The sequence below is a fragment of the Camelus bactrianus genome, chromosome 1 (assembly GCF_048773025.1).
Source record: "Camelus bactrianus isolate YW-2024 breed Bactrian camel chromosome 1, ASM4877302v1, whole genome shotgun sequence".
NCBI classification, from domain to species: Eukaryota; Metazoa; Chordata; class Mammalia; order Artiodactyla; family Camelidae; genus Camelus; species Camelus bactrianus.
Window position 1 is genome coordinate 97,010,856 of NC_133539.1, and position 26,352 is coordinate 97,037,207.

The 26,352-nt window shown below is 35.2% G+C and overlaps 1 protein-coding gene and 1 non-coding gene across 2 annotated transcripts in view; both read right to left on the reverse strand.

The window, feature by feature from the left end:
- EIF2A (eukaryotic translation initiation factor 2A) overlaps positions 1-26,352 on the reverse strand; it is a 40,257-nt gene that overhangs the window by 13,514 nt on the left and 391 nt on the right. The window contains exons 2-6 of the mRNA XM_010951975.3: positions 12,886-12,955; positions 6,536-6,610; positions 3,788-3,906; positions 2,539-2,638; positions 2,100-2,182 (exon numbers count right to left, since the gene is read on the reverse strand). Coding sequence (XP_010950277.1) covers positions 2,100-2,182; positions 2,539-2,638; positions 3,788-3,906; positions 6,536-6,610; positions 12,886-12,955 — 447 coding nt within the window. The remainder of the gene's footprint in view (positions 1-2,099; positions 2,183-2,538; positions 2,639-3,787; positions 3,907-6,535; positions 6,611-12,885; positions 12,956-26,352) is intronic.
- On the reverse strand, positions 22,849-22,955 carry LOC123616040 (U6 spliceosomal RNA). Its single transcript, XR_006723902.1, has one exon. It is a non-coding gene; the product is annotated as a U6 spliceosomal RNA (small nuclear RNA).

The following is a 26,352-nucleotide window of genomic DNA, read 5'->3' on the forward strand; positions in this document are numbered from 1 at the left end:
CCTACCTTCAATGGCTCTGGAAATTTACATTAGTCTATAGTTGAGCGAAACTACTTAACACAAAGCCTATTTTATAATAAAGTGTTGAGTATCTCATGTAATTTATTGAATACTGTACTGAAAAACATAATGGCTTTATGGGACCAGAATGATTATAAGCAAATCAATTGTTGACCCTTGTGATCACATGACTGACTAGGAGCTGAGGCTCACTGCTGCTGCCAGCATCACAAAAGAGTATCATACTGCACGTCCCTAGCCCAGGAAATCATCAAAAATCAAAGTACAGTATGTACTGAATACCTATCAATTTCACACCACCATAAAGTTGAAAAATCATAAGTCTAACCATCATTAAGTTGGGGACCATCTGAACTGAAAAGTGTACTGTCACTAATGAAATACTCTAAGGACAAAAGCAACTGCAAAACTTTCTTCTTTAAATTATTTTTAGTAATCATGATATTGGTGTTGCTGTTGGTATTGCTATTCTAAGAATACTATGTGGTCAATGTAGAACAAAGTAAATGAGTAATTATGTGAATGTGATGGTCTCAAATTATCACCCCTGGTATCTCAGAAAACCAGATTCTTGGTGCTGGCAAAAGGCAATACAAATATATAAGATAAGAAAGGGGGAAAAAAAAGGCCTGATCAAAACAGTAGCAATGAGAACCCCCTACACCCAGAATGTGGTCTCTAAATACCATTTTCCACTAAAAGGGAGCAGAGTATTTTGAAGAACTGGCTGATTCTAGGTGTACAGCAAGAAACATACAAGCTAATGCTAGAACAACTTGTTTTACCATATGGCAAAGAAGTCACTAAAGACTAACTGACCAATGATGGGACAATTTAAGCATCAATAAGAGTAATAATTAAAATGGATTGAAACACATCATGTATGTTTAAATTCATAGTTCATAAGATTGGGGGGGTACTAATTACTTGCAATAAAGATTGCTAGAGAAAGAATTCATTTTATTAAAAGTGATAAAGGGAAAGAATATCTTGCCTTTCCCATATAAATGGTATCACTAGGTAACCAAATAGCAGATGCGGGAATTTCTCTCTGTAGAGGTAGCAGAGCTAATAAATGAGAGGAGGAGGAGGAAAACTATGTTAATCACCATTTACAACACTCATGAAATAATGGATCTAAGCATGAAACATTAATGCCAGCTAGCCATATAAAATTAAAAATAATAGAAATTATGTGCTTCCTCATCTCCCCACCACTGCCAAAAAAAAACAAAACAAAACCTTAAAGCTGACCAACTCTAGATCCAAAGAGCTATTTACAGGAGGGAAATGAACATGTTAAATTACAGAATGGGATAGAATTATAGAATAGCAAAATTCAAACTACGGTAAAATATATAAGACAAGTAATCTTGTCTCTTAAATAATAAATTGCAAAGGGGGAAAAATGGAGAGGAAATCTATAGCTTAAAGAAACTTAAAAGATATATAAATCAATTAAAACGTGAAGGACCTCATCTGGATCCTGAGTTTAAAAATATATATAGGTAACAACTGCAATTATTAGAAATTTGAACACTGACCAGATATTTTATAACCTGTGATAATGGAATTGTGGCCAAGTTTTTTTTTTTTTTTAATTAAGAGCCCTAACTTTCAGAGATACATACTGAAATATTTCCAGATAAAATTATATGATGTCTATCATTTGCTTCAGCAGGGAAGAGATGGTAGGTGGCTAGATGTGAGGATGAGGTAGAACTGGAAATGCGCTGATGATTATTGGGACTAGGTATGTACTTTTGTGTCTGAAATTCTACACAATAAAACATTTTAAAATTTGTATCTCAGAATTTCAGTAGACTAAACTCAGAAAGAGGTATTCAAATGTCTTAATTTAACAGTAGTTATTAGACAGCAAACAGTTATTATAAAAGAAAATCTTTGTGTTACAATATTTTACTAGCATTTAGACTTAGTTACTTAAATGAATTATTGTAACAGCAATTATTAATATATTAACAGTATTTAGGAGAACCATATGATGCCATAAAAAGCAATAAAAACTGGACATATTTATAGTAAATAATAAAATTATTTCATAAATCTTTCCATACTAAAATTGTTGTTTTCAAAGAAATGAACTTCATTGTTAACATTTCGGGCACAAAGAGTTTCATCTTCTGACCAGGATGGACACCTACATTGAAAAGAAAGAATATAAAAAAAAATTTTAATAGAATGTAACATCATATGTTAAAACATTAAAGTTTGCAATTCTGTTTACTATTTAAGGAAAAATACTTATGATGTCAAGTCAGTTACTAATAGTTTTAGTCAGAGTATGTAATAAAAAAACACTGTCCCTTTTCATTCAAACACTAAACAAAAGTAAGATGATGTTTTTTACTATATTACATTCCTATATACAAAATCCTTAAAGATCTAGATTTTTATCTAAATTATTTTCTAAATCAATATCAGAGAAACAAATATTATACAATAAATATATTTAAAATATCTTAAAATAATTAGTATTTTAAAGCATTTATTTACCAATTTTGCATTTTTTTCTGGATGAAAGACTTCAGACATGTCCCAGTTTTCACATCATAAAGTTGCAGGTTGGGTATCCCAGCTGTATCATCTTTAGAAGCTGCCATAAAAACAAACTTTTTTGCAGTAAAGTAGTAAAAGGGTTTCATTCTTACAAGAAATTTGAAAAGGACTATAAAGATCAAATAAAAGAGTTGCTTTAAATCAACTTTCCTCTCTGGCTTTAACTATGGATTTAATCATCCATTCCTAAAGCCATGATACTATGACAACTATTTGAGAAGTTTAGTATTTCTAAAATGAGTTAATTACTACAGATTTTAAGAATACTTAAGGGATTTCTTATTTATGAAGTTTAACAAAGTTTGCTGTTAAATGGATTGAAGTGTCTTATTATAAAAGCTGTGTCTGTAAGTCACACACATGAAAAAAAGTTATATAAAACCACTCATAATTCTCAATTGATTCTCAATTTCCCTTTTATTTACTTGGAAAAATAAAATTCATTAGAATCTGTGCCTCTTGGAAGAACAAACTCAGGAGGTTTATAATCCAATAATGAACTATTATCATATATCTATTCAACAATATCCACATTATTACAAAATGTTTCTTGAAATAAGCCCCTATACCAGTTCCCAATATTTTATTACTCATCTATGAAGCACAGCTATATAAAATGCTCATATTATTATATCTTTAAATGTGTTATAAAACTGCACACTATTTCCTACTCTTTCTCATACCATATACATTTCTTAGATGTGTCTACTGTACTTCCTCCACTTATGATGATTATATGAAAGATTTTTCATTTTAAAGGTCATTATTGTTCTTGATTTTTGAGATCTTCTCTATCTAGTGGTTATCTACTTTCTAAAATTTCCCTTGAGTTTTTTACCCTCTATCTCACGATGGATCTTTTTATTAACTTACTATACCTTGAAATTACTTGAAGGATATTGTATATGGGGTATACAAGATTCATTGTTGATTAAAAATATTTATAAACACTATTTACTACCATAAAGATTAATTATTTTCTTCTGGGGGGATTAGGTTTATTTATTTATGTATTTATTTTTAGTGGGGGTACTGGGGATTAAACCCAGGACCTCATGCATGCTAAGCACACACTCTACCATTGAGTTATACCCTCCCCTCCTAATTACTTTCTTATAACCTTCTTTTTTCCCCACTGAATTGACTTGGTCTTGTCAGAATATTGTTACAACTGGGAAATACTTACTAGTGTAAGGCTGCCATGTTGCCAGGACAGTGTTTTTTGGCGAGAACTCAAGGCAAACTGTCTTTGGAAGGTCGAAGGAGTGCAGTAGTCCCTTGGTAGTGACATTGATAACATTTATTCTGGTTTCAAAAGAAATTACTTCAGCAATGAAATATTGTTTCACAATAACCAGCACTATCCAAAACATTCATACTTCTTTTCAAATACAGATCACTCTAAAGTGCATTTTTCATAAAAATCAATTTTCAGTTAGTTCTAGAAAATATCCAATAAACACTTTAAAAAATGTACATTTTGCCAAAAGGCCCCCATAAAAGGCTAGTGCTGGGAAATAATACAGAATTAGCAGAAAGGTAGAAGAGATGATTCCATCTTCAGCTGAAGAGGAAACAACAGGCCTTTACATGAACACAGAGCAAACCTACAGACAAGCCGAGGGCTATCAAACCCAAGAGAAAACAGACGTGCTAAAGGAAAAGTATATTTTTAAATCTGAGTAAATGGAAACTAGCAGCTGGAAAAATCAGCAAGTAGACTTTTGATGTTTTATTAAAATTTCAGCAGTAGTCTCCAAAAGATATGACTAAGAATCACCATGGTACAATAATGACAGAAATGACAACATTGTATAAAAAAGTAGTTTCCATTTTGGGGGATGTTTTCTATGTATCATGTTCTGGTTTGACCACCTTATGTACATTTCCTCACTTAATCCTCATAACAGTTTTATAAGATAGATATTATCATCTCCATTTTACAAATGGTAAAACTGAAGCTTAGAAAACTTAAATAAGCTTAAGATTTGCCCAAGATCATTCTACTAATAAATTCCATAGCAAAGCTTTGAAACCTGTTTAGCCTGACTTGTTGTTATGTACTCTTTAGGGGGCAAAAAACAAAACAAAACTCCATTTCATTCCAGAAATTGCTTACAGTTACTTTGTTCAACTTAAGTTTGAGGACACTGGGTTAGGATATGCAGAAACTGATAAGCACAATTACTACGTATTGTTTAAAGACACCCCCCCCACATATGCTTACAACTATAGATTCTTTACAACTTAACTGTAAATGATATATTTTAGAATTACATGAAGCTTTCTTTTTTGTTGTTGTTGATAATCTTTAATAGTTATTCTTAGTTTAATGAAGGGCATTTATTTTAACTAAAAAAAAATACATACTTAAGGAAAAATCAGTTATAGCTTCAGATTTAATTAACCATGAACTCAGCAAACAGCACAGTCAATACTTGACACCTGCTTCTCTTGCCCCAGGAATAACATGTATTGTTGTGGCCTCAGATCCTTAGGGAAATAAATGCTAGGACCCAGGTAAAAAAAAATCTATTAAGAGGATAAACACAACATACGGGGACATATAAAAGGACAGAGTTGAGTTCAATAGAATGCCAAGAGAAGATACGAATGAAGTATATAAAATAATTAATAATAATTGCCAAAATGAAAACAGACCTAATAAACTCCAAGTTGTAGAATAACAGATACCTCAAAAAAGATAACAGATAATGAAAAGACGTATGGTATGTCCTATTAGGTAGTAAATTTTTACCAACTCATGATTCAAAAATAGTATAAACTAAAATATGTATTAAAAAATGAAAACCCAAATATCCACAATAGGGTACACTTACAGAAATAAGAAAAATTGAGAGTGCATCCTTTCTTTGAGGCTGAGATTAAGATTGTCTGTTAACATTGTAGATAAGACCCAATATAATTATATTCTTAATAATCTGAGAGTAGTAGTTTATTGGTTAGATTCAATAACTTTCAAAAAATTTAAAAAACTGATAAATCTTTTTAATTTTAAAAGTTAATTCTGCTAGCTACTTTAGTAATAAAAAGTGAATCAACTAGTTCAACAATCTTTTTAGCATTTTTAAAAATCAGGTGTTTAATCCAATCTGACTTAATAGTTGAAAGATCTAAGACTACGTTACTGCTGTGTAATAAACATGTAAAATGTATTTTTCAAACTGATGTATGCATTCTCTCCTTTTTAAAAGTCTAAGATACTTTATCTGGCTAAAAACAAAAACAAAAACAAAAAGAACTTTAAATCAAGCAACAAATATTTGGGCATTTTCTTGGTTCTGTGAACTGAAATGTAGTGACTATGGAAAAACTGAAAAGGATTGGTTTTCTAAGTGAAATTATGAGCATTTAATCAACATACTTATTTTCTGCAAGACCAATTTTGTAATCTGATTATTTTATGTAATATAGACCATACAAAACATACATTTGAATAAGTTATAAAATACTTAGATGATATTGCCATTATACACAATAAAACTAACAGCAATAAATATAGACATTTGTTACTAACTTAACAGTAAAGACAAAGTATCTAAATCTAAGGTAAACAAGCAAAAAGAATTATTCTCTAAATGTTAGTGCAGAATTTAAGAAACCCTAACCAATAACTTAGAGCACTATTTAAAACCACCTCTCAGCTTCTTTAGCATTAAATTAATTGTACTTTTTCATGTTACCTTTTAATTCTAGGTACTAAATAACTCAACTAAGTCATAGCACATAAATATAAACTAACACCTTTCAAGGTGTTCTATAGAAGTTATGTTGGAGATAATACCTAACCCCACCAAGATATTAAAAGACATACTTTATTAATGACACCCAACTACATGTTATATTCAAATAATGTCAGTTATATTTTATATTCAAGACACGCACATAAAATGTTATATAAATGAACACTAACTTTTCTCCATTGCTCCAGGCAAACAAGGTTCCATCCTTACTAAAGGAATAGACTTTGCAATTTTTCCCAGATTCCCTGAAAATAAGAAGAAAGTTTAAATTAATAAGCAATAATCCTTTTCTAAAAAATCTGATTAAAAAATCTTGCTATTAATTTAATGACTAAAAACTTCCATAAATATTAGAAAATAATTAAAAAATGATTTAGTCCACCAAAATACTTTTCCTCTTAAAGTGCAGTGCCAACTATCACTGTAAAGTAAGCTGGAGATTGATTTTATACCAACAGATCAATCTTAAGTAAGAAAAAGAGCTCTTTTGTGTGCATAACTAGCGAATGTGGAGGTTACCAACTGTCAGTCCTGACCTCGAGAAGGCTGAAGGATTTCAACAGGGGGAGTTTATGAAGAATTTCCCAGACCACCTGCATAACAAAATAATGGTGGATAGAATATCCTCACCTGGCAACAAGGACCCCTGGATTTGAAGGACATAGACCTTCCATCAATTTCTCATGTGTAGAGAAAGAAAATTTAACAACAATAAGAGGATCTTCACATTAAGTAAATGTAGATGCAGGATTCTGGACAAAAACTGACTTGTGGAAATCGGACTTCTCGGCAATCTTCTAACAAATGATCAAAATTCTAAGTACTGTATTTCCCAACTGGAGATAGCTACTCCCAGTACGTGTTCTAGTCGTAACGAAGATCCAAACAGAAATGTGTGGGTTCGTACATGTAAATGACCTTACGTGTAGTCATGACATTAGATCAGAACTTTGTGGCTAATAAATATTTGAATTGTTAAATAATAATGCACTGAGAATTGACCAATATACCCTTCTTAAATTGGACACTATTTTTGCATTAATTCATCTGAAGATGACATTAACACAAGATAATGGTAGTTTATCCTTGTGTAGTTACTGAAACATTTTTTTCCTCTCTCACACAAACAACTATGATCAAGATGTCCATCCTATACTTGTGCAACTCATTTCTGAAACTTAAGGCAGAATTTTACAATTATTCTTATTAAATTCTACTCATGTGTTGGCCTATTATTCCAGCCTACTGAGATCTACTTACATCTTTATTTTCTTTTTTAAAATATTTGTCATTCCACCCAGATTTATGTAATATTTAAATTATAAAATGTCAATCTAAGCTAGCATCTAAATTAATTATAATGTTGGATGACCTCTGAACAAGTCTCTGTGGTTCACCAGTAGTCCTTCCCTCAAGAACCCTCCTACACTGTTGGTGGGAGTGTAGACTGGTGCAGCCACTATGGAGGACAGTATGGAAGTTCCTTAAAAAACTGAAAATTGACTTACCATGTGATCCAGCAATCCCACTCCTGGGCATATATCCGGAGAAAAATAAAATTCAAAAAGACACATGTACCCCAATGTTCACAGCAGCACTATTTATGATAGCCAAGACATGGAAACAACCCAAATGTCCATCAACAGATGACTGGATAAAGAAGATGTGGTACATATATACAATGGAACACTACTCCGCTATAAAAAAGAATAAAATAATGCAATTTGCAGCAATATGGATGGACCTGAAGATTGTCATTCTAAGTGAAGTGTGCCGGAAAGAGAAAAAAAAAATGCCATATGATGTTTTTTATATAAGGAATCTAAACAATAATAACAATAATAATAAGGACACAAATGAACTACTTATTATTTATAACTAAGATGACTGATTTCTTGAATATGTGTAAGCACATTTGACTGTCCTTTATGATTGGATTACCGCATTCTATTGATTTTTATTTTGTCGTTGGCTTTATTCCTTTGATAACTATGTAAGTTTAAAAAGCTAAAGCTCTTATCTGTTCTTAGAAACAATAATTAGTATATACATGTAAACTAAAAAAATATGCAGGATACTGTATATATGTATTTACATGCAATATAATGTGTATGTGCAGTCGAACTGTAATAATTCTAACTAATAAAACAGAAAAAGGAAGAAAAAAGTACTTCCCTCAAACTAAAATCAACTGATTAATCAGCTGAATTCACAGCTCTTAACCAATGACAACTCTGCCATTATTATCATCTAACAAAAGACTTTCTCATTTTTCAGATACTCTGGTAAAATCATGTTTATAGTTCTATTCTGATGTGTCTGGAAATTCTACTCAGAAAGGAAATAAATTTGAAACAGTCTACTCTTAGCAATCGCATTTTAACTCTAATAATCATCCCCTTATCTTAATGATTATAAACTGTCCTTTTAATAACTCATTCTAGAATTATGTTTAAGATTGAAGGTAAGCTCTTAGACTGCAGTATCCAGAAGTCCGTTATTTTCTTAATCTCAGCAATTGGAAAATTTTTTCTATCTTCTTCTGGTACAATCATTTGAACAAAAAATTTCAAATATACACAAAAATAGAGATAAAATATGGTAACCTACCCATGCACCTACCACCAAGATTAAATAATTATGAACTTGTAGCCAATTTCCTTTAATCTACTCCCTATTTTTTTCACTTAATACCAGAATATTATAAAGCAAAACTAGATGTCATATCACTTTATACCTCTACACTTCAGTGTGCATCTCTAACTGATGAGGCTTATTTTTAGCAATTGTACTTAAATATAGTTTAATGTGATTTTATTATATTTAAAAACATTGTTCTGGGAAGGGTCCATAAGCTTCACAGAATTGTCAGAAAAAAGGTCAAGAACGCCTTTATCTGGCATGTTCCAGACAGAGGCCACTCCACCTGCTAGGTCCTGGAGAGAAGGCCACAAGGGGCAGAGCTACCACTGACTCTGGGGGACATAAGGATGAGTAGAATGGTTTTCAGTGGGCACTGAGATTGACACTGTCATCATAGCCTAATCTATACCTGCCTCCATTCTTCACGTGGATTCTTAGATGGTGATCCAAATCTTTCATGCTGCCAACAGTTCTGAAGTGGCAACCTGTATAGCAACAGTTGAACCTCCTCTCCCCAAGGGTCGCTGTATGTTCCTTAGACCCTGAGGGAAAAGCTGCGACAGGCTTTTTGGGCATCACTGCTGTCAGTGGAAAAACAATCTGGTTTTGGAACATAATTATCTAGTTCTGAAGCTGGCTCCCTTTCCACTTCCGGGGCCACCTTGGCAAACTCCTATGCTCAGGATGTGGTTCCTCAGAGCTGACGTGCTGGAGCTTGGCCTGCTTGCACTGTGACACGGAGTGAGGATCGGGGACCAGTGAGTCCCTACAGGTGGCCTGCTGCACACGATAATTCCCAGAGTTCAGAAATCAAGCCCCCTCGGCCTGAGTGCACATGTCCTGGCAATTCTAATGAGGACATTTTAAAAAAACATAATCACCACCATGTCACTTCAACTCACAAAAGTAACAACAGTTAATTACTATCACTTAATATCCAATACTTGGATATTTGGGTTTTTTTTAAAGTTCCCCAGGTCCTTCAAATGTGCAGCCAAATTTAAGAACCATTCATCTAAAAGCCTGATCAGAATCAGGTTTTTTTAAATTTTCATAAGAAGGTAAGTACCATGTAGATCCTATGGCAACTCATCAGGAGACACATACCATCTCCTTGTTCTACTCTGAGCGATGCTGAGATTGCACTGGACTTGCTATGTGCCTCCTCAGACTCACTCAGCCCTTCCTTCTCCCAGGCGTCAGCTATTTAATGAAGAGACCGGCCACCTCATCTCCCAACACCTCTGGTTGTCTCAGACTCCCCAGGAATGAGGGCCACATTTCAGCACAGCTTCCGTTATGCCTACTGCAGTAGAAGGAAGAGGGTCACTGGCACTCAGATTCAACCCAAGCAGACGGAAAGAGGCTCTGGCTGCAGATCACTTTCTTACCCTTCCTCTTCACAATAGATTGTTCTGGAGCACAGTGGTTCCACATAACCTCTCTGGAGGATTCTGCATGACCAAGCAACCTGGCTGTATTTTGTGACTCTCATCAGCTCAGAGCACTCTATGCTGTATTTGCTTTCACGTTTTCCTTATCTCATTTCCGTTTTCCCCCTCATTCCTACTGCCTGGAGACTGCATACCCCAAAGAAGTGCAGCACAAAAGCTTTAACACAGAGTCTTATTTCTACAGTGGTGCGTTTCAAATATTAATGTGCATACAGATCACTGAGGATCTGGCTAAAATACAGATTTGGGTTCAGTAAGCTGGGTAGGGCCTGAGATGTCACATTTCTGCACTGGCTCAAGGTAATGCCAATTTGGCTAGTCTTGGGCCCATACCTCCTGTAACAAGGTTCTAGAGAACTGGGTCTAATAAAAATCTGGCCAGTAGACTCAGATGATGTCACCCTGGTTATAAAGTTCCCTATCAACAGTTCATCTAACAGTTTCAGCATCTTTTAACAATCATTTGCATAGATTAGTCATTCTCAAAGTATGGTCCCAAGATTTGCAGCATCATCATTACCTGGGAACTTGTTAAAAATTCTAATCATTGGGGCGCCTCCCCAGATCTAATAATCAGAAAATCTGGGGAGGGAACAGCCATCTATGTTTTAACAAGCTCTTCAGATGATTCTGATGTATATAAAAGTTTAAGAGCTACTGATGCTTGAATTCTACAGGACTACAAAATAGTGACTATCTAATCTCATCATTCCTTCTGCATCTATTAATGTTTTTTATTTTTATTTTTGGTTTTTTTTGGGGGGGGCAGGTAATTGAATTTATTTATTTATTTTTAGAGGAGTAACTGGGGATTGAACCCAGGACCCTGTGCATGCTAAGCATGTGCTCTACCACTTGAGCTATTTCCACCCAGCTCCCACCCCAATGTTCTATACAGAAGTTTTCCTCATCAACAATTTAGTGACTCTGTATGGGAAAAGCAACATAAATGCTTGATTCCTTCTTTATTTATCAGTTTTCAAAGTACTGAGCAAGGACCCCATCAACTTCCAATGTTAACCAATAAGATTTGGAGGGAGGAGGATTTTTTAGGGAGTATTTATATACTTAACATGTTTTAATCCTTATAGTCATTATTCTTTATAATGCTCAAATTGTCCCATCTAAGACTGATATGAACCCCTCCAAGCTGACTCCTGTGACTCTAACATAACCCCATTACTCTTTCATAACTTCCTTGCTTTCTGGCACAAGATATATCTGGTTCAACTCATACATTTTTTTTGTCCTAGACCTGGAGAAAACCACTGCTCCAAGAACTGGTTCCTTTTAGTGAAGAATGGCGTTTAGAGAGCATAATCTGTGAGGCAGGGTTTTTAATGCTCCTATGTTATCACCGTCTCCAGAACTTTTCAGTGGACAGAACTAGGAAATAAAATGTTTGTATGAAAAGAAATTATGAGTTCACATTGATATATGCAAGTCTATCCCTCCTTCACTTTTATGTCGAAAATCTTCATTCCAAATGACATTAACTATTTATTTGTTTTATTCTACAGTATCAATTGTCTGTTTACAATAAAACTACTGGACGCATTTAAGAATTCTGCACATCATCATATGGTTATGTCCCCTACTTAATATAAAAGCACCTATTTCCATTTTCCACTTTAATTTTTTAAAATTTAAAACAATTACATGGCCCAAAGTCAAAACTACATATATCAAAGTTCATTAACCAACATGTCCCCTGCATTTGTACTTCTCTCTCCCCCTAGATAATCACCTTTATTAGTTTTTGGTTTATCCTTTCAATGTTTCTTTTTGAGAAAAATATCTGTTTTTATCTAGCTACATATATATATATATATGTACACTTTGTTTCATACTTCTTCCTTCCTTGTATCTTTCTCATTCTATGATTTCATGAAGATTATAGGCAGTGGTTTGGTTATCATATTTGCAAGTTTTCCCCCATTCTCTAAGATAAAATCCTAAGCTAGAGGCATGAACTCAATTACACTGTTGTCTACACCTTTTCTCTTTTTATTTATTTAAAACAAATTTTTATTAAAGTGTAGTTAATTTACAATATTAGTTTCAAGTGTACAGCATAGTGACTCAGTTACACATACACATACATATATATATATATATTTTTTTTTTTCCTTTCAGACTCCCTTCCATTATATGTCATTGTAAGAAACTGAATATGGTTCCCCGTGCTATATAGTAGGTCCCTCCTGTTTTCTTTCAAATATGCTTAAGCTATGATTTTCAAATCTAAAGATCACTTTCTTGATAGAGAATATGCATTCTTTCCATCTTCTGTTAACACTACATAACATGTCTGAAGAAACTAGTTTATCTGTTCTTTTTCTTTCTTGTTCAGAATATAACAAAAATGATTTAGAATGTATTATATAGTTCTTGATAACATCACCTGACAAAATAAACCCTACCTTGGAAGCACTGTGCTTTCTGTAAACTGTGGTGGTCCATTTACCATGTATAGTCCTTCTGATCCTCGGACTAAAGAAAGAAAATGGAAAGAATCACCATTACTTTGATAAATACTCAATTATCATAAATGTCTTAAAAAACAAAAAGCTTTCCATCAAAATATTAATGAAATTATTAAACATTTCATAAAACTAAAGAACATTAGCATTAAAAGAATACATTTTTCTTGCTCTTTTGCATGAAATCATATAACTGCTGAGAAATAAACAGGTAAGGAGTAGATTGATTGTGTTTCCACAAAATCCTCACGTTGAAACCCTAATCCCAATGCGATGGTATTTGGAGATGGAGCCTTTGGTGGGGTGTTATTAGATCACAAAGGTGGAGTCCTCATGAATGAAATTAGTACCCTTATAAGAAGAGCAAAGAAAATACATGATGATACAGTAGGTTGGCAGTCACCAACCAAAAAGAGGGTCCTCTCCAGAACCCAGCCACGCTGGCACCCTGGCCTAAGATTTCTAGCCTCTAGAACTGTAAGAAAGAAATTTCTGTTATATATAAGCTACCAACGAATGTGGTACTTCATTACAGTAGCCTGAACTGACTAAAGACAGGTAATTTCATTCTTATTTTTTTTTCCTATAAAGCATATTCATTTAGTCTCTAAGGAAGCTACTTTACTAAATCTACTCTTATCTGTTTTACAACAAATCTATGCATATGCATTGAGATACAACATTCATACTTATATTCCTTCATTCAAATGGAAAAAAGTGATCTTAATATTATGTTTTCACATTATTTTATAATCTCATTTTCAAAATTTATGGCTGCTGGAAACAGAATTAGAAGCTGAGTCTAAGTTAAATCTTCTTTGTATCAGCTTACTCTCAAGTAACTTTTATAAATAAAAATTCAAAACTGTTAACTGTCACCAGTGAAAGGCAGTTGTACTGTAGTAGAAAGGACATGAACTCAAAGGCAGACTTCAGTTCCTATCTGGGTGTGGAACCTTCAATACATCACCACCTCTGCCTTTGTGCCCTAATCTGCAAAATGTAAACATTAGAACACTGTGCTTTATATAAAATAATAACATGAAAATATAGTCTATATTCATTCGAAGTTCTTAAAAGATGTAAAACATTATTAATGTATTTAAAATTTCTCAAACTAAGAGAACAAGTAGGATGAGACTTTCATTTACTAAGCACCCAATGACAGTAATAACCTAAAAAAATTAAGTGGTAACAAAGTTCAAGATTAAATCAGCAAAACATGTACAGAACTAGATTATTCTTTTTAAAATGGCTGATTTAGAAGTTTCTAAAGCTGAACCAAATAAAATAATTCGCTCATTCAACAAATGATTATTGTGGGGGAAAATACTGTCTAGGCCCCATTTTGAGTACTGACTGGAGATACAACAGGAAGGGAAACAGCCTGAGCCCTGACCTCACTAATCAAATAATTAGTCAAATATATAACTGTGTTTAGTGCTGCCAAGGAAAGTATAAGGGACTACTAGAGTGAGTGATTGGACTTTTGATCTAAAAATGGAAGATTAGGGAAAGCATCCTTGAGTAAATGATTTGTGTGCTGAGATGTGAACGATGAATAGAAGTTAACAAGCAAGGAGAACAGTAACAAGTGCAGAAACTCAATGGCAAGAGCGATGACAGTGTCAGAGGAACGGAAAGAGGCCTGTGTGGCTGGAAGGTGCTGAAGCTGGAGAAGACAGCAGGGCTCAGACCAAGCAGGATCCTGTGGCCTAAGTTAGGCAATGTTGGTCTGTAGCCTAAGAATGGTGAGAAACTTCAAAAAAGTTTTAGGCAGATTTTTAAAAACCAGATTTGGATTGTGAAAAGGTCAATGTGGTACACGGTACAGAAGAGAACCAGGAGGCAGTAAGAGTGGGTGTGAAGAGACTATTCGAGGCGGCTCTGCAGGAGTCCCACAGGAGAGAACACAAGGACTCGCACTAGGGTTGCCAGTGGAAATGGGAAGTGGAGAATAAGTGTTCAATATTTAAGAGAAAAGTTGACAGGACTTAGTGATGAGTTACTGTTTTATCAGCTAGAATTCTTGCTAGCAGCAACAGTGTAAGAGCTGAAGAAAAGAAAAAGTTTTACTGAAGTCCACGGCAACAATTTCATCTGCTTCCTTTTCTGCCAGCTACTCACAAATCTCCCACTCTTCTCCTGGTTACTTGGAAAGCAGTAGAGCTGGTAGATAGTGGACACTTTGGGCTCCAACTCTGATCTCTACTTCCTTTCCCTTCTCAAGGGACGGTTCTCATAACATGAATTTTCTACCTGTAAATTAATTAGCTCAATTTTCAGATATTGAAAATAATACAGTTAACCTTTCCAAAGTAAATCATTTAAAGTTAGAATGGGGGGAGAGTATAGCTCAAATGGTAGAGCTCATGCTTAGCATGCACGAGGGTATGGATTAAAAATCAATAAATAAACCAAATTACCCTCTCTCACCAAAAACAAAAATAAATAAAAAATTTTAAAAAAAGGTCTTTAAAAAAATTTTTTTAAAAAAGGCCACAGACTGAGTGGCTTCATAAAAATAAATAAAACATTTAACATCTTTAAAACAGTTAGAACAAAATAAAATAACTTTGATGAACAAGATAAAAATCTAGGTATTCGTGGAGCATCATTCTAGAGGAGATGAAATATAAGTGAGTAAACATTGAATGATGAGTTCCTTGTTACACATCTACAAGTATATAACTGGGCACTATGTTTCCTTATATACTACACTGTGTCGCCAAACTACACTGAGGGGTAGTTTGCTCTTGAATAAAATGGAACCTACCAAAGTGTTCTGCATACATCAAAATCTAAGTTCCTCATACCACCATTTACAAGGCTCTATATGATCTAACCCCCACATAGCTCTATGTGCTAGGCATTAGGGATCTTAAAAAAACAAATCCATCACTGCACTCAAGATAATGATTTCAAAGAAGCTCAGTCTCCTGCTATACCTTGAATGAAACAGTGAAGATATCTATTCTAAAACTCTGTAATACATTTAAGAAACATTTTGTACCACTGCTTCCTGGCTTTTTGGCTAAGACTAAATGCAGAAAAATTTTGTGACAGAAAATGTTTTCCTAGAAGACTTGAAAACTATGAAGTTTAATTCTTTTTTTTCTTTTTTCCCCCTTTTTCCAAACTTTTTTTAAGAATTGAAGTATAGTTGACTTACAATGCTGTATTAGTTTCTGGAATACAGCATAGTGATTCAGTTATACATATATATATTTTTTTCATTATAGATTACTACAAGTTATTGAATGTAATTCCCTGTGCTATGCAGTAAGTCATTGCTAATCTATGAAGTTTAATTCTTTAGCATCAAAAATTCTCAATGGCTTCTCAACCTTTTGTCTAAGGTCAAACGTTGCATCAAAATTCTCTTACAACACAGGCAAAGCTGTGCTCTTTCTTGTCACCGAACTAATCCCTGTTACAATATACTATATGACACATTATGATTTAGAAGAAAATAGGCCACTCTTTTCTTAATACTATAATTAAGGTTTTAACAAACATTTATTTGAGGAATTAATAAAAAATGAATTTCCCAAACTAGGGAATTTATAGTGATCAGATTACACGTTATCACTAGGTTACATAAAATTCTGTCAGCCTAATGAGATCCCTCTCACAAGCTGCAGTGGCAATTTAACTCACTAAGAGCCCTTTCAGAATTCTCATATTCACCTAGGAAAACAAAATGGACGATTGTCAATATACTCCCAATGAAGCCACAGTATATTTTTCAAATGTTGCATATGATTTGATGAAACCATGTTTCATTGCCTTGGCTGGAAGTCCCAAGAATATATGCCTAAAGTCACTGCCAAAAAAAGAAAAAAAAGGTTTCTCCCATTCATCTCAGCTTCTTGTGTTCTCATGACACTTGTAACCAGTGACCTTGGTCCTCTATATTTTTTGACTTTGTCATCATTACTGACCACAATCTTTACCTGGAGAAAATTCAAAGCTTTTGTATGTTATACTAAAGTGGTGGCTGTACCTCAGAATCCATGAAGGAATCCATGAAGATAGCCTTCTGGCCACAGCAGTAGGAACTTTCAGGTATTCACGGCAACCAGTACAGGTACAAGGTTTTTTGTTTGCAAAATTTCTATATCATACCTACATCTCAAACTAAGCTATGCAGAAGATCCCCAAAGAGTTGCTGTAGACTGAATGTGTATCCCCACCCTAAATTCATATAACAAGATTTAATTCCTTTTTTTCGAGAGAGAAGCAAGATGGTGGAGTAGAATGATGCTGGTAGCTCACCCTCTCCCACAAATACACCAAAACTCACATCTACGGACCTGCTTAGCCAACCAGAACACCTGCCGAACTCCAACAGAACATCGCCCTCTTTGAAAGACAAAGACACCAAAAGTCTGGTAGGAGTAAAGGAAAAAAGAAAGAAGAAAAAGCAAAACAGTGCAGGACCGATCCGGCGGGGAGGGAGCGGCAAAGAAGGACTGGCACTTGTTCACTGGGTCTCCCCCCTCCAGCAGAGAGGCCAGCAGGACGAAGGGGGAGCCTCCGAGGTTCAGATCCACCCTGAGCACTCCTTGACCGACAGAACTGAGTTAAATGGGCATGGAGGGTCCCCATGACACCCAGCCCGAGACGCGAGCCGGCAGCTGGGGGCCGGGACAGGCTGCCCGAGCTGGGCGGAGCACAGGGGCGGCTGCACTGAGGCAGCCGCAGGTGACTGCAGGGTGCTGAGTGCCGTGGCTGGGAGGGGATACAGAGCAGAACCACCTCAGTCCTCCATAAATTGCAAAAAAAGCAAAGCAATATAGCTAGTGTGCCCTGGGGGGAAGGGCGCTGTAGCCTTTGTCTCCTCAGACCTGCGCTGCCGTTACTGGCGCTTCTCTCGAGAAGAGAGGTGGGGCGCAGCCACAGCGGCCATCTCCTGTGCGCAGCTCCCGGGCAGGGGCGGGGCCGAGACCTGAATCCGTGGGATCTCCACAACCTCCTAGGCAGGACTGAGACTTGTTCACAGCCCAAGGAAGATAGGCTCTTTCTGCCCTGGCACCTCAGAGAACTTGCGCCGCCAAGACAAACAAGGAGCTGAGATTTGGCATGGAGCAGGGGTGGGGCCGTTCTGCGGTCCTCCCTGAGCCCACCTTCCGAGCGCCGACCCGAGGCGGAGTGGGCAGCTGCACAGAGCAGCGCCGGGAGAGGGCGGGCGGCCTCCCGCCTTCCTGGCAGGAACGGAGCACCTGACCACAGTGCTGGGAGGGGGCGCGATCTGCCCACCTGCCTCCACCCAAGCGCAGCATCTGACTGCAGCATCAGGAGGGGGAGTAACCCGCCCGCCCACCGAGTAAGAGCTCAGCATGTGACCCAGTGTTAGGAGGGGGCGCAATATGCTAGCCGACAGCCAATGGGAGCAGCGCAGATGAGGGTGCCAACAGAGGGCCTCTGGAAACAGCAAGCTGAGTTCACAAAACAGGGCGAAGACACAAAGACCTCTCAATAAAATCATTAAGAGCACACTGTCTCCTGGAGAACTAGGTAACTGATACCCCTTAAGCCACAGTGCCAGAGAGATATGAGCAATATGAAGAAGCAGAAGAACCACTCCCAATTAAAAGATCAAGAGAAATCCCCTGAAAGCACGATCAAGGAAATAGACATTGATGGCCTACTAGATCAAGATTTCAAAAAAGGAGTGATCAAAGTACTGAACGAACTAAAAGAAATAGTGTTTGGAGATATAAAATATGTCAAAAATGAAACAGAAGCTATAAAGAAGAACCAAGTGGAATTAGTAAACTCATTTGCTGAGATGAGAACTGACCTAAAGGCTGTACAAAGCAGGCTAGATAATGCAGAGGAACGAATAAGTGACCTAGAAGACAGGAAAACAGAAAGCACCCAATCAGAACAGCTGAGAGAATAACAAATAAAAAACAATGAAAACAATATAAGGGACCTACGGGATAATAGAAAGTGTGCCAATCTACATGTAATATGGGTTCCAGGAGGGGAAGAAAGAACAAAGGGGATTGAAAACGTATTTGAAGAAATCATGACTGAAAACTTCCCAAACCTAAAGGAATCAGATATCCAAGTACAGGAGGCTCAGAGGGTCCCAAACAGGAAGAATCCAAACAGACCCACACCAAGACATATCATAATCAAGATGGCCAGAGTCAAGGATAAAGAAATGATCCTAAAGGCAGCAAGAGAAAAACAAAGAGTGACTTACAAGGGAACCCCCATAAGGCCCTCAGCTGATTTCTCTACACAAACACTACAGGCCAGAAGGGAGTGGCAAGATATATTTAAAGTCCTGAATGAAAAAATGATGCAGCCTAGGATACTCTATCCAGCAAGGCTATCCTTTAGAATAGAAGAAGAGATAAAGAACTTCACAGACAAGCAAAAACTAAAAGAGATTAGCAACATTAAACCCATGCTAAAAGAAATATTGACAGGTCTACTCTAAATAGAAAAGAAGCAGGATGCTACAAAAATGAGAAACTCATAACTGGAAAGGAGAGAACTGCCATGAATTACAAAAAGAATAAACACAAAATGTAAAAGAAGACATCTAAATCATTAAGAGTGGGAGAGGGAAGCAAGGAAAGCCACTGTGGAAAACAATATGGAGATTCCTCAAAAGACTAGGAATAGACTTACCATAGGACCCAGGAATCCCACTCCTGGGCATCTATACAGAAGGAACCCTACTTCAAAATGACACCTGCACCCCAATGTTCATAGCAGCACTATTTACAATAGCCAAGACATGGAAGCAGCTTAGATGTCCATCAATAGATGACTGAATAAAGAAAATGTGGTATATTTATACGATGGAATACTATTCAGCCACAAAAACTGACAACATAACGCCATTTGCAGCAACATGGATGTTCCTGGAGAATGTCATTCAACGTGAAGTAAGCCAGAAAGAGAAAGAAAAATACCATATGAAATCGCTTATATGAGGAACCCCAAAAAAACCAAAACCAACAACAAAACAAAAAAACAAAGAAACAACAAACATAAATACAAAACAGAAACAGACTCATAGACATAGAATACAAACTTGTGTTTGCCAAGGGGATGGGGAGGGAGAAGGGACAGACTGGGATTTTAAAATGCAGAATAGATAAACAAGATTATACTGTATAGCATAGGGAAAAATATACAAGATCTTGTGGTAGCTCATAGCAAAAAAAAAAGTGACAATGAATATATATATTTATGTAAGACTGAAAAATTGTGCTCTACACTAGAATTTGACACAACATTGTAAAATAACTATTACTCAATTAAAAAATGTAAAAAAAAAAACACCGAAAAACAAAAAACAAAACAAACAAAACAAAAAACCACCACCACCACCAACAAAAAACACTTAATTCCTAAAGGATTTGAAGGGGCTTTAGGGAGATAAATAGGTCATAAAGGCAGCCCTTATGAACAGGATTAGTGCCCTCATGAACGAGGCCCCAAAGAGTTCCTTTGTCTCTCCCACCTTGTGAAGACATGGGAGAATGGCTGCCTGTGAACCTGTAAGCAGGCACTCACCAGACACTGGACCTGTCAGTGCCTTGATCTTGGACTTCCCAGTCTCCAAAACTGTGAGAAATAAATTTCTGTTGTTTATAAGCCACCCAGTCTACGGTATTTTTGTTACAGGAGCCAAAATAAACTAAGAAAGGAGCAGGGAGGCAAAACTCCCACTTAACCCACACTTCTTCTTTCTTTCTTTCTTTCTTTTTTTTTTTTTTTAACATTTTTTATTGATTTATAATCATTTTACAACCCACACTTTTTCATGCAGATTATTAACCCAAAATCTCAGAGGGCAATATTGACACAAAAATCAGGGTGAAAAGTGCCATGTTTTTCTTGCTCAAATAGCATTCAGTCTAATGTTGTTTTCAATTACTGGTTTTAGTTCCTGGAGAAGCAAAATCCTGAGTCAAATTAATCAAATGCTTTTCAACATGCACATATTCACATTCTAAATAAGAAAAACTTTAAAAACAAAAACTCAAAGGTTACATGTTCTGTGATTTCACTTATGTAACACTCTTGAAATGACAAAGTTATTGTAATAGATGACAGATCAGTGGTTGCCAACGCTTACAGTTGGCAGGAGGGTCTGACTATAAAAGAGTAACATCTTTGTGGTGATGAAACAGTTCTATATCCTAATAGTGGTGGTTATATGAATCTACACATGTGATAACATTTCTTAGCACAATATATACACACACAAATTGGTAAAATCCAAATAAGGATAGTAGTTTAATAAATACTACCATACCAGTGTCAATTTCCTGGTTTTAATAATATACTATAGTTATATAAGACATTATCATTGGGGAAAGCTAGGTGAAGGGTAACCGGGAACTCTACTGTTTTTGGCAAATTCTTATAAGTCTTAATTTGTATTTAAAAAAAGGCTTTTCATAAACCTACCATTTTCTTTTTAATTCATTTTTTTAAACCTACCATTTTTTTTTTCACTTCAAAAACCAGAATTTTATAACTGGCAGAGACATTTCCATTACACCAAAAAAAAAAAAAAAAAAAAAAAAAAACCCAAAAAAAACAAAACACCTAGAAATAACTTTTTTTTGAAATAAACTTAACCAAGGAGGTTACCTACCATTTTTTAAAGTAATGTTTTGCTCACAATATGGCAAGAAATTAAACTAATCAAAAGTTTTTCAACATTTCTTAAGAATGGTTTTGCTTGGGAATACTGGACAAAAGTGTTAAATTAAAATTAAAATAGACCCAAGATTTTTGTACTAAGGTAAAAACATATTCCACAAGACAAAAGTATACATGAAAGCCACGTTAATACTGATGATACATTGGTTCCCATAAAGTAGACAACCTTCTTGGTACATGATGCTTTACAATAGGTATATCTATTTTAGGGGAACTAATTATCAATTGAATTCATCCTAAAAATTATAGTGACTCATTACATTTTTGTTCATACATATAGTTTTGTTCACACACACATTATTTAAAGCAAATATTTTATTTCACACTTCCCTACATAGAAGCAAAACTGTGAGAAAGTGCTGCAAGACATTTTGGAACCACTAAGATACTATACTGGATTCCCAGTTTAAGCAACTTAAACAAATGTGAATACATGGATAGACAAAGTTTATCAGAAGAAACACAAAATCAGGTTCATAACAGAACATAAACTGCATTATAGGTAAATAAAAGCAAAAATAAATATGGACTCAAAAACTGTTTAATAACTGAAACAATTTTTCTATATTCCTAATGAGGAATTCATTTTAATTATAAGCGACTAAACGTAAAACTGTGAATAAAATGTAGGAGTAGCTTAATACAGTGTATTGACCCTTGCTATAATTCCTTCTTTTTAATGCTTTTCCCTTTTAATCAAAAGGGATCAACAATATGTTCTATTAGAAAGAAAAATCTAGAATGCACAGTACTTTGCATTAAAGCAACAAATAAATGCCAGAGTTCCACACAGAATAGCTGCTTAAAAACAATAATTACATAAAATATTGTACCTATATTATATCTTTTTAAAACTTAACTAGTCTTTCTAGATACTCACATACCATTTATTGCTCTAGGCCTGAGTTAATATGAGAAAACAGTTACTGGGCTTCAGCAAACAAAGGGCCCATGCCAAAGATATGATGATTATTCCTTTTTTTAAAAAATTTTTAAATGTAATTTAACTTAATTTAATTTTTTAAACATTTTTTATTGAGTTATAGTCATTTTACAATGTTGTGTCAAATTCCAGTGCAAAGCACAATTTTTCAGTTATACATAAACATACATATATTTATTACATTTTTTTTTTGCTGTGAGCTACCGCAAGATCTTGTATATATTTCCTGTGCTATACAGTATAATCTTGTTTATCTAAACAATATGGAACACTTCACGAATTTGCGTGTCATCGTTGTGCAGGGGCCATGCTAATCTTCTCTGTATCATTCCAATTTTAGTATATGTGTTGCCAAAGCAAGCACTGATGATTATTATAATATACTTTTTCCAATCCTTACAACCACTGAAATATATATAAATTTAGAAAAATAACTCAATTTTGATTATCTTAATGGCTTCAACTAGGCAAGCTGATTGGACAATATGGTCTTCATGTAAGGACCATTAATGGTCTACATGCCTAGCATCCAGGCTCCCCGTTTAAGGAGACTTTTAGGACATATCCAGGGGTGAGAATATAATTAGTCTTGGTGACCTGATTAAAAATGGAATAATTCACAGAATGGCCATCATTCAAAAGTCTACAAATGATAACTGCTGGAGAGGCTGTGGAGAAAAGGGAACCCTCCTACACTGTTGGTGGGAATGCAGTATGGTGCAGCCATTATGGAAAACAATAGGGAGATTCCTCAAGAAACTAAAAACAGACTTACCATATGATCCAGCAATCCCACTCCTCGGCATGTATCTGGAGGGAACTAAATTTCAAAAAGATACATGCACCCCAATGTTCATAGCAGTGCTATATACAATAGCCAAGACATGGAAACAACCTAAATGTCCATTGATAGATGACTAGATAAAGAAGCTGTGGTAGATATAAAATGGAATACTACTCAGCCACAAAAAATAATAAAATAATGCCATTTGCAGCAACATGGACAAACCTGGAGATCGTCATTCTAAGTGAAGCAAGCCAGAGAGAGGAAGAAAAAAACCATATGATATCACTCACATGTGGAATCTAAAAAAAAAAAAAAAAAAAAAAAAGAAAGAAAAGGAAAAGAAAAAAGAAGACACTAATGAACTTAGGTACAAAACAGAAATAGATTTACAGATACAGTAAACAAATTTATGGTTATCTGGGGGAAAGGAGGTTGGAAGGGATAAATTGGGAGTTCAATGTGTGCATATAACTACTATATGTAAAATAGAAAACAAATCTCTGCTGTATAGCACAGGGAACTATATTCAATGTCTTATAGTAACCCATAATGGAAAAGAATATGAAAGCAATTATATGCATGTATACGTATGACAAACATTATACTGTATACCAGAAACTGATGCACTGTAACTGACTATATTTCAATTGAAAGAAAGAAAAGAAAGAAAGAAAGAAAGAAAGAAAGAAAGAAGAAAGAAAGGAAGGAAGGAAGGAAGGAAGGAAGGAAGGAAGGAAGAAAGGAAGGAAGGAAGGAAGGAAGGAAGGAAGGAAGGAAGGAAGAAAGGAAGAAAGGAAGAAAGGAAGAAAGGAAGAAAGAAAGAAAGAAAGAAAGAAAGAAAGAAAGAAAGAAAGAAAGAAAGAAATTCAAAGATGAGCAAGAGCCGAGCCAAGCCAAAGACAGCCAGCCTCGAGACTGGCACCAATACCAATGTACTTTTTCTTTTGGGGCTGCTGAGCTGGTTGAATGGAAACATGGAGCTCCCAATTAGGACATTAACCTGAGAATAAATTTAATCAAAACGAAAGCAAGAGCCCCAGATGAATAAAAACAGATTTCTGGAATCATGTGAGTACCTGGGTGTAACATTAGAAGCTTTAACATTATATGAGATTAAAAAATCCCCTTTTCACCTGCTTTAGCTTTTTGTCATTTCCAATTAAAAATCATAACTAATAAAATTTACTGTATAATATTTAATTATTCACAACTTCAAAATTCCATGAGTGTAAGTTTAAAAAAGGATTTTATAAGTAAAATAATCTATTATTAACTAAAATACCTATACTAAAAATGTTTAAAAGATTAATCAGTGTGCTCTAGTGAAAGAAAAATGGACCATCGGGTTGAATGATTGAATATAATCCTGACTCTGCCAATTTGCCATGTGAATCTGACAACTTAATTTCTACGGGCCACTATGAGAATACAAGCAGCAGACTGACTAGATGACCCTTAAGCTCTTACTAAGTCCTTGATTTTAAGCACTGTAAGAAGATTGTCATTCTTGATTAATTTGACTACAAATAAAGTGGCTATCCTTCATTAATTTAGCCCTCCATTAAACATACAATGTTTATTATTTACCAGGCATTGTACCTGGTACTGAGAAGACACCAATGAATAAGATTCTGCCTCTGCCATTAAGAAGTTCACAATCTAGCAGGGGAGAAAAGTATCTAAACAACCAGATATTATCCTCCATGATAAGTGGGGAAAAAAAATCAAGTATTTATGAGGTTCAAAAACAGCCTGGTGAGAGACTATCTGTGAAGACTGACAAAAGACTTCACAAAGTAATGATGTCTAAAATGAAATTCAAAAGATAAAAAGAAGTCAGCCAAATCAAGAGAAAGACGATAGTCCTAGATTGAGGAAATAGGTTGTTCAAGGGTTTTATAAGCAGTTCAATATTGATGGAGAACAAAATAGGATGAGGTGGCATGGAATAAAATGAATGCCAAGAGCTATTCAGGGATTATAAAGAGTTCCATATACTATGCTAAACAGGATGGAATTCATCCTGTAATCAGTGAGGAGCCACTGTAAGGATTTCAAAAGGGAAAAAAACGGATCAGATCTTTAAATGTACTAATTTTTAAATTAAAGTTCAAATAAGCATTTAGTATTCCAAAATTGTGAATAACATAAAAACTACCTTTATGAAGCTACAGGAAAAAAATTCATTTAATTATGTAATTATGCTGTTTAAACAGTATCTGTCTGGCATGTTATCTACCAAATTGTAGTCAGTATTTGATAAGTGTTTGATGAATGAACTGTGGTAGTCAGACTGAATATGAACGGGCATGGTGTTTAACAACAAAGGTCTCAAAATGGAGAATGGCAAAAAGTGCAAAGGTTTTTAAGGGTCCTTTCAAACCTCAGGAGAAATAAACCCTTTCCTCAAAAGTAGACAACCTTGTTTCCTCAATGGCTTTTTTTCTTTCTATATGTTATTAAATTATTGGTGACTTAAATCAGAGCCTTGTTTTCCCTTTTAACTCTCTTCGCCTTACTTGATATCCATATATGAGATTCCCAGCCATCACTCTAATCTAGAGTCATCGCAGACATTGTCCAAGACTAAGTTTATTATCTTCTCCAACATTATAAACTCTGCCTCAGCTTCAAAACCTAATGTTCTAACGTTGCTGCTTTATAATGCTCACTGCTACCTCCCCCAGACCAGTCTTACTTACTTAAAGCCTACTCTACCGTAACTCCACTCGCGCTACTCAGTCCTCCAAACTTAATTAAAGCAACAAGCACAGAATCTGGCATTACTTAAATTCAAGTGTATTTAATAAGTGTGGTTATTCTAGTAGATTAAGTCAAATGTTTATGTTTTTTCCCTATTACAGAGCTAAATGACTCCACACTGTCAACAAGGGCTGTCAACAGATAGGCGTTTGTGTAATACCAGTATTGCAGACCCACGGTAACAAACTCCACTAGCACTCTGTTCATAGGC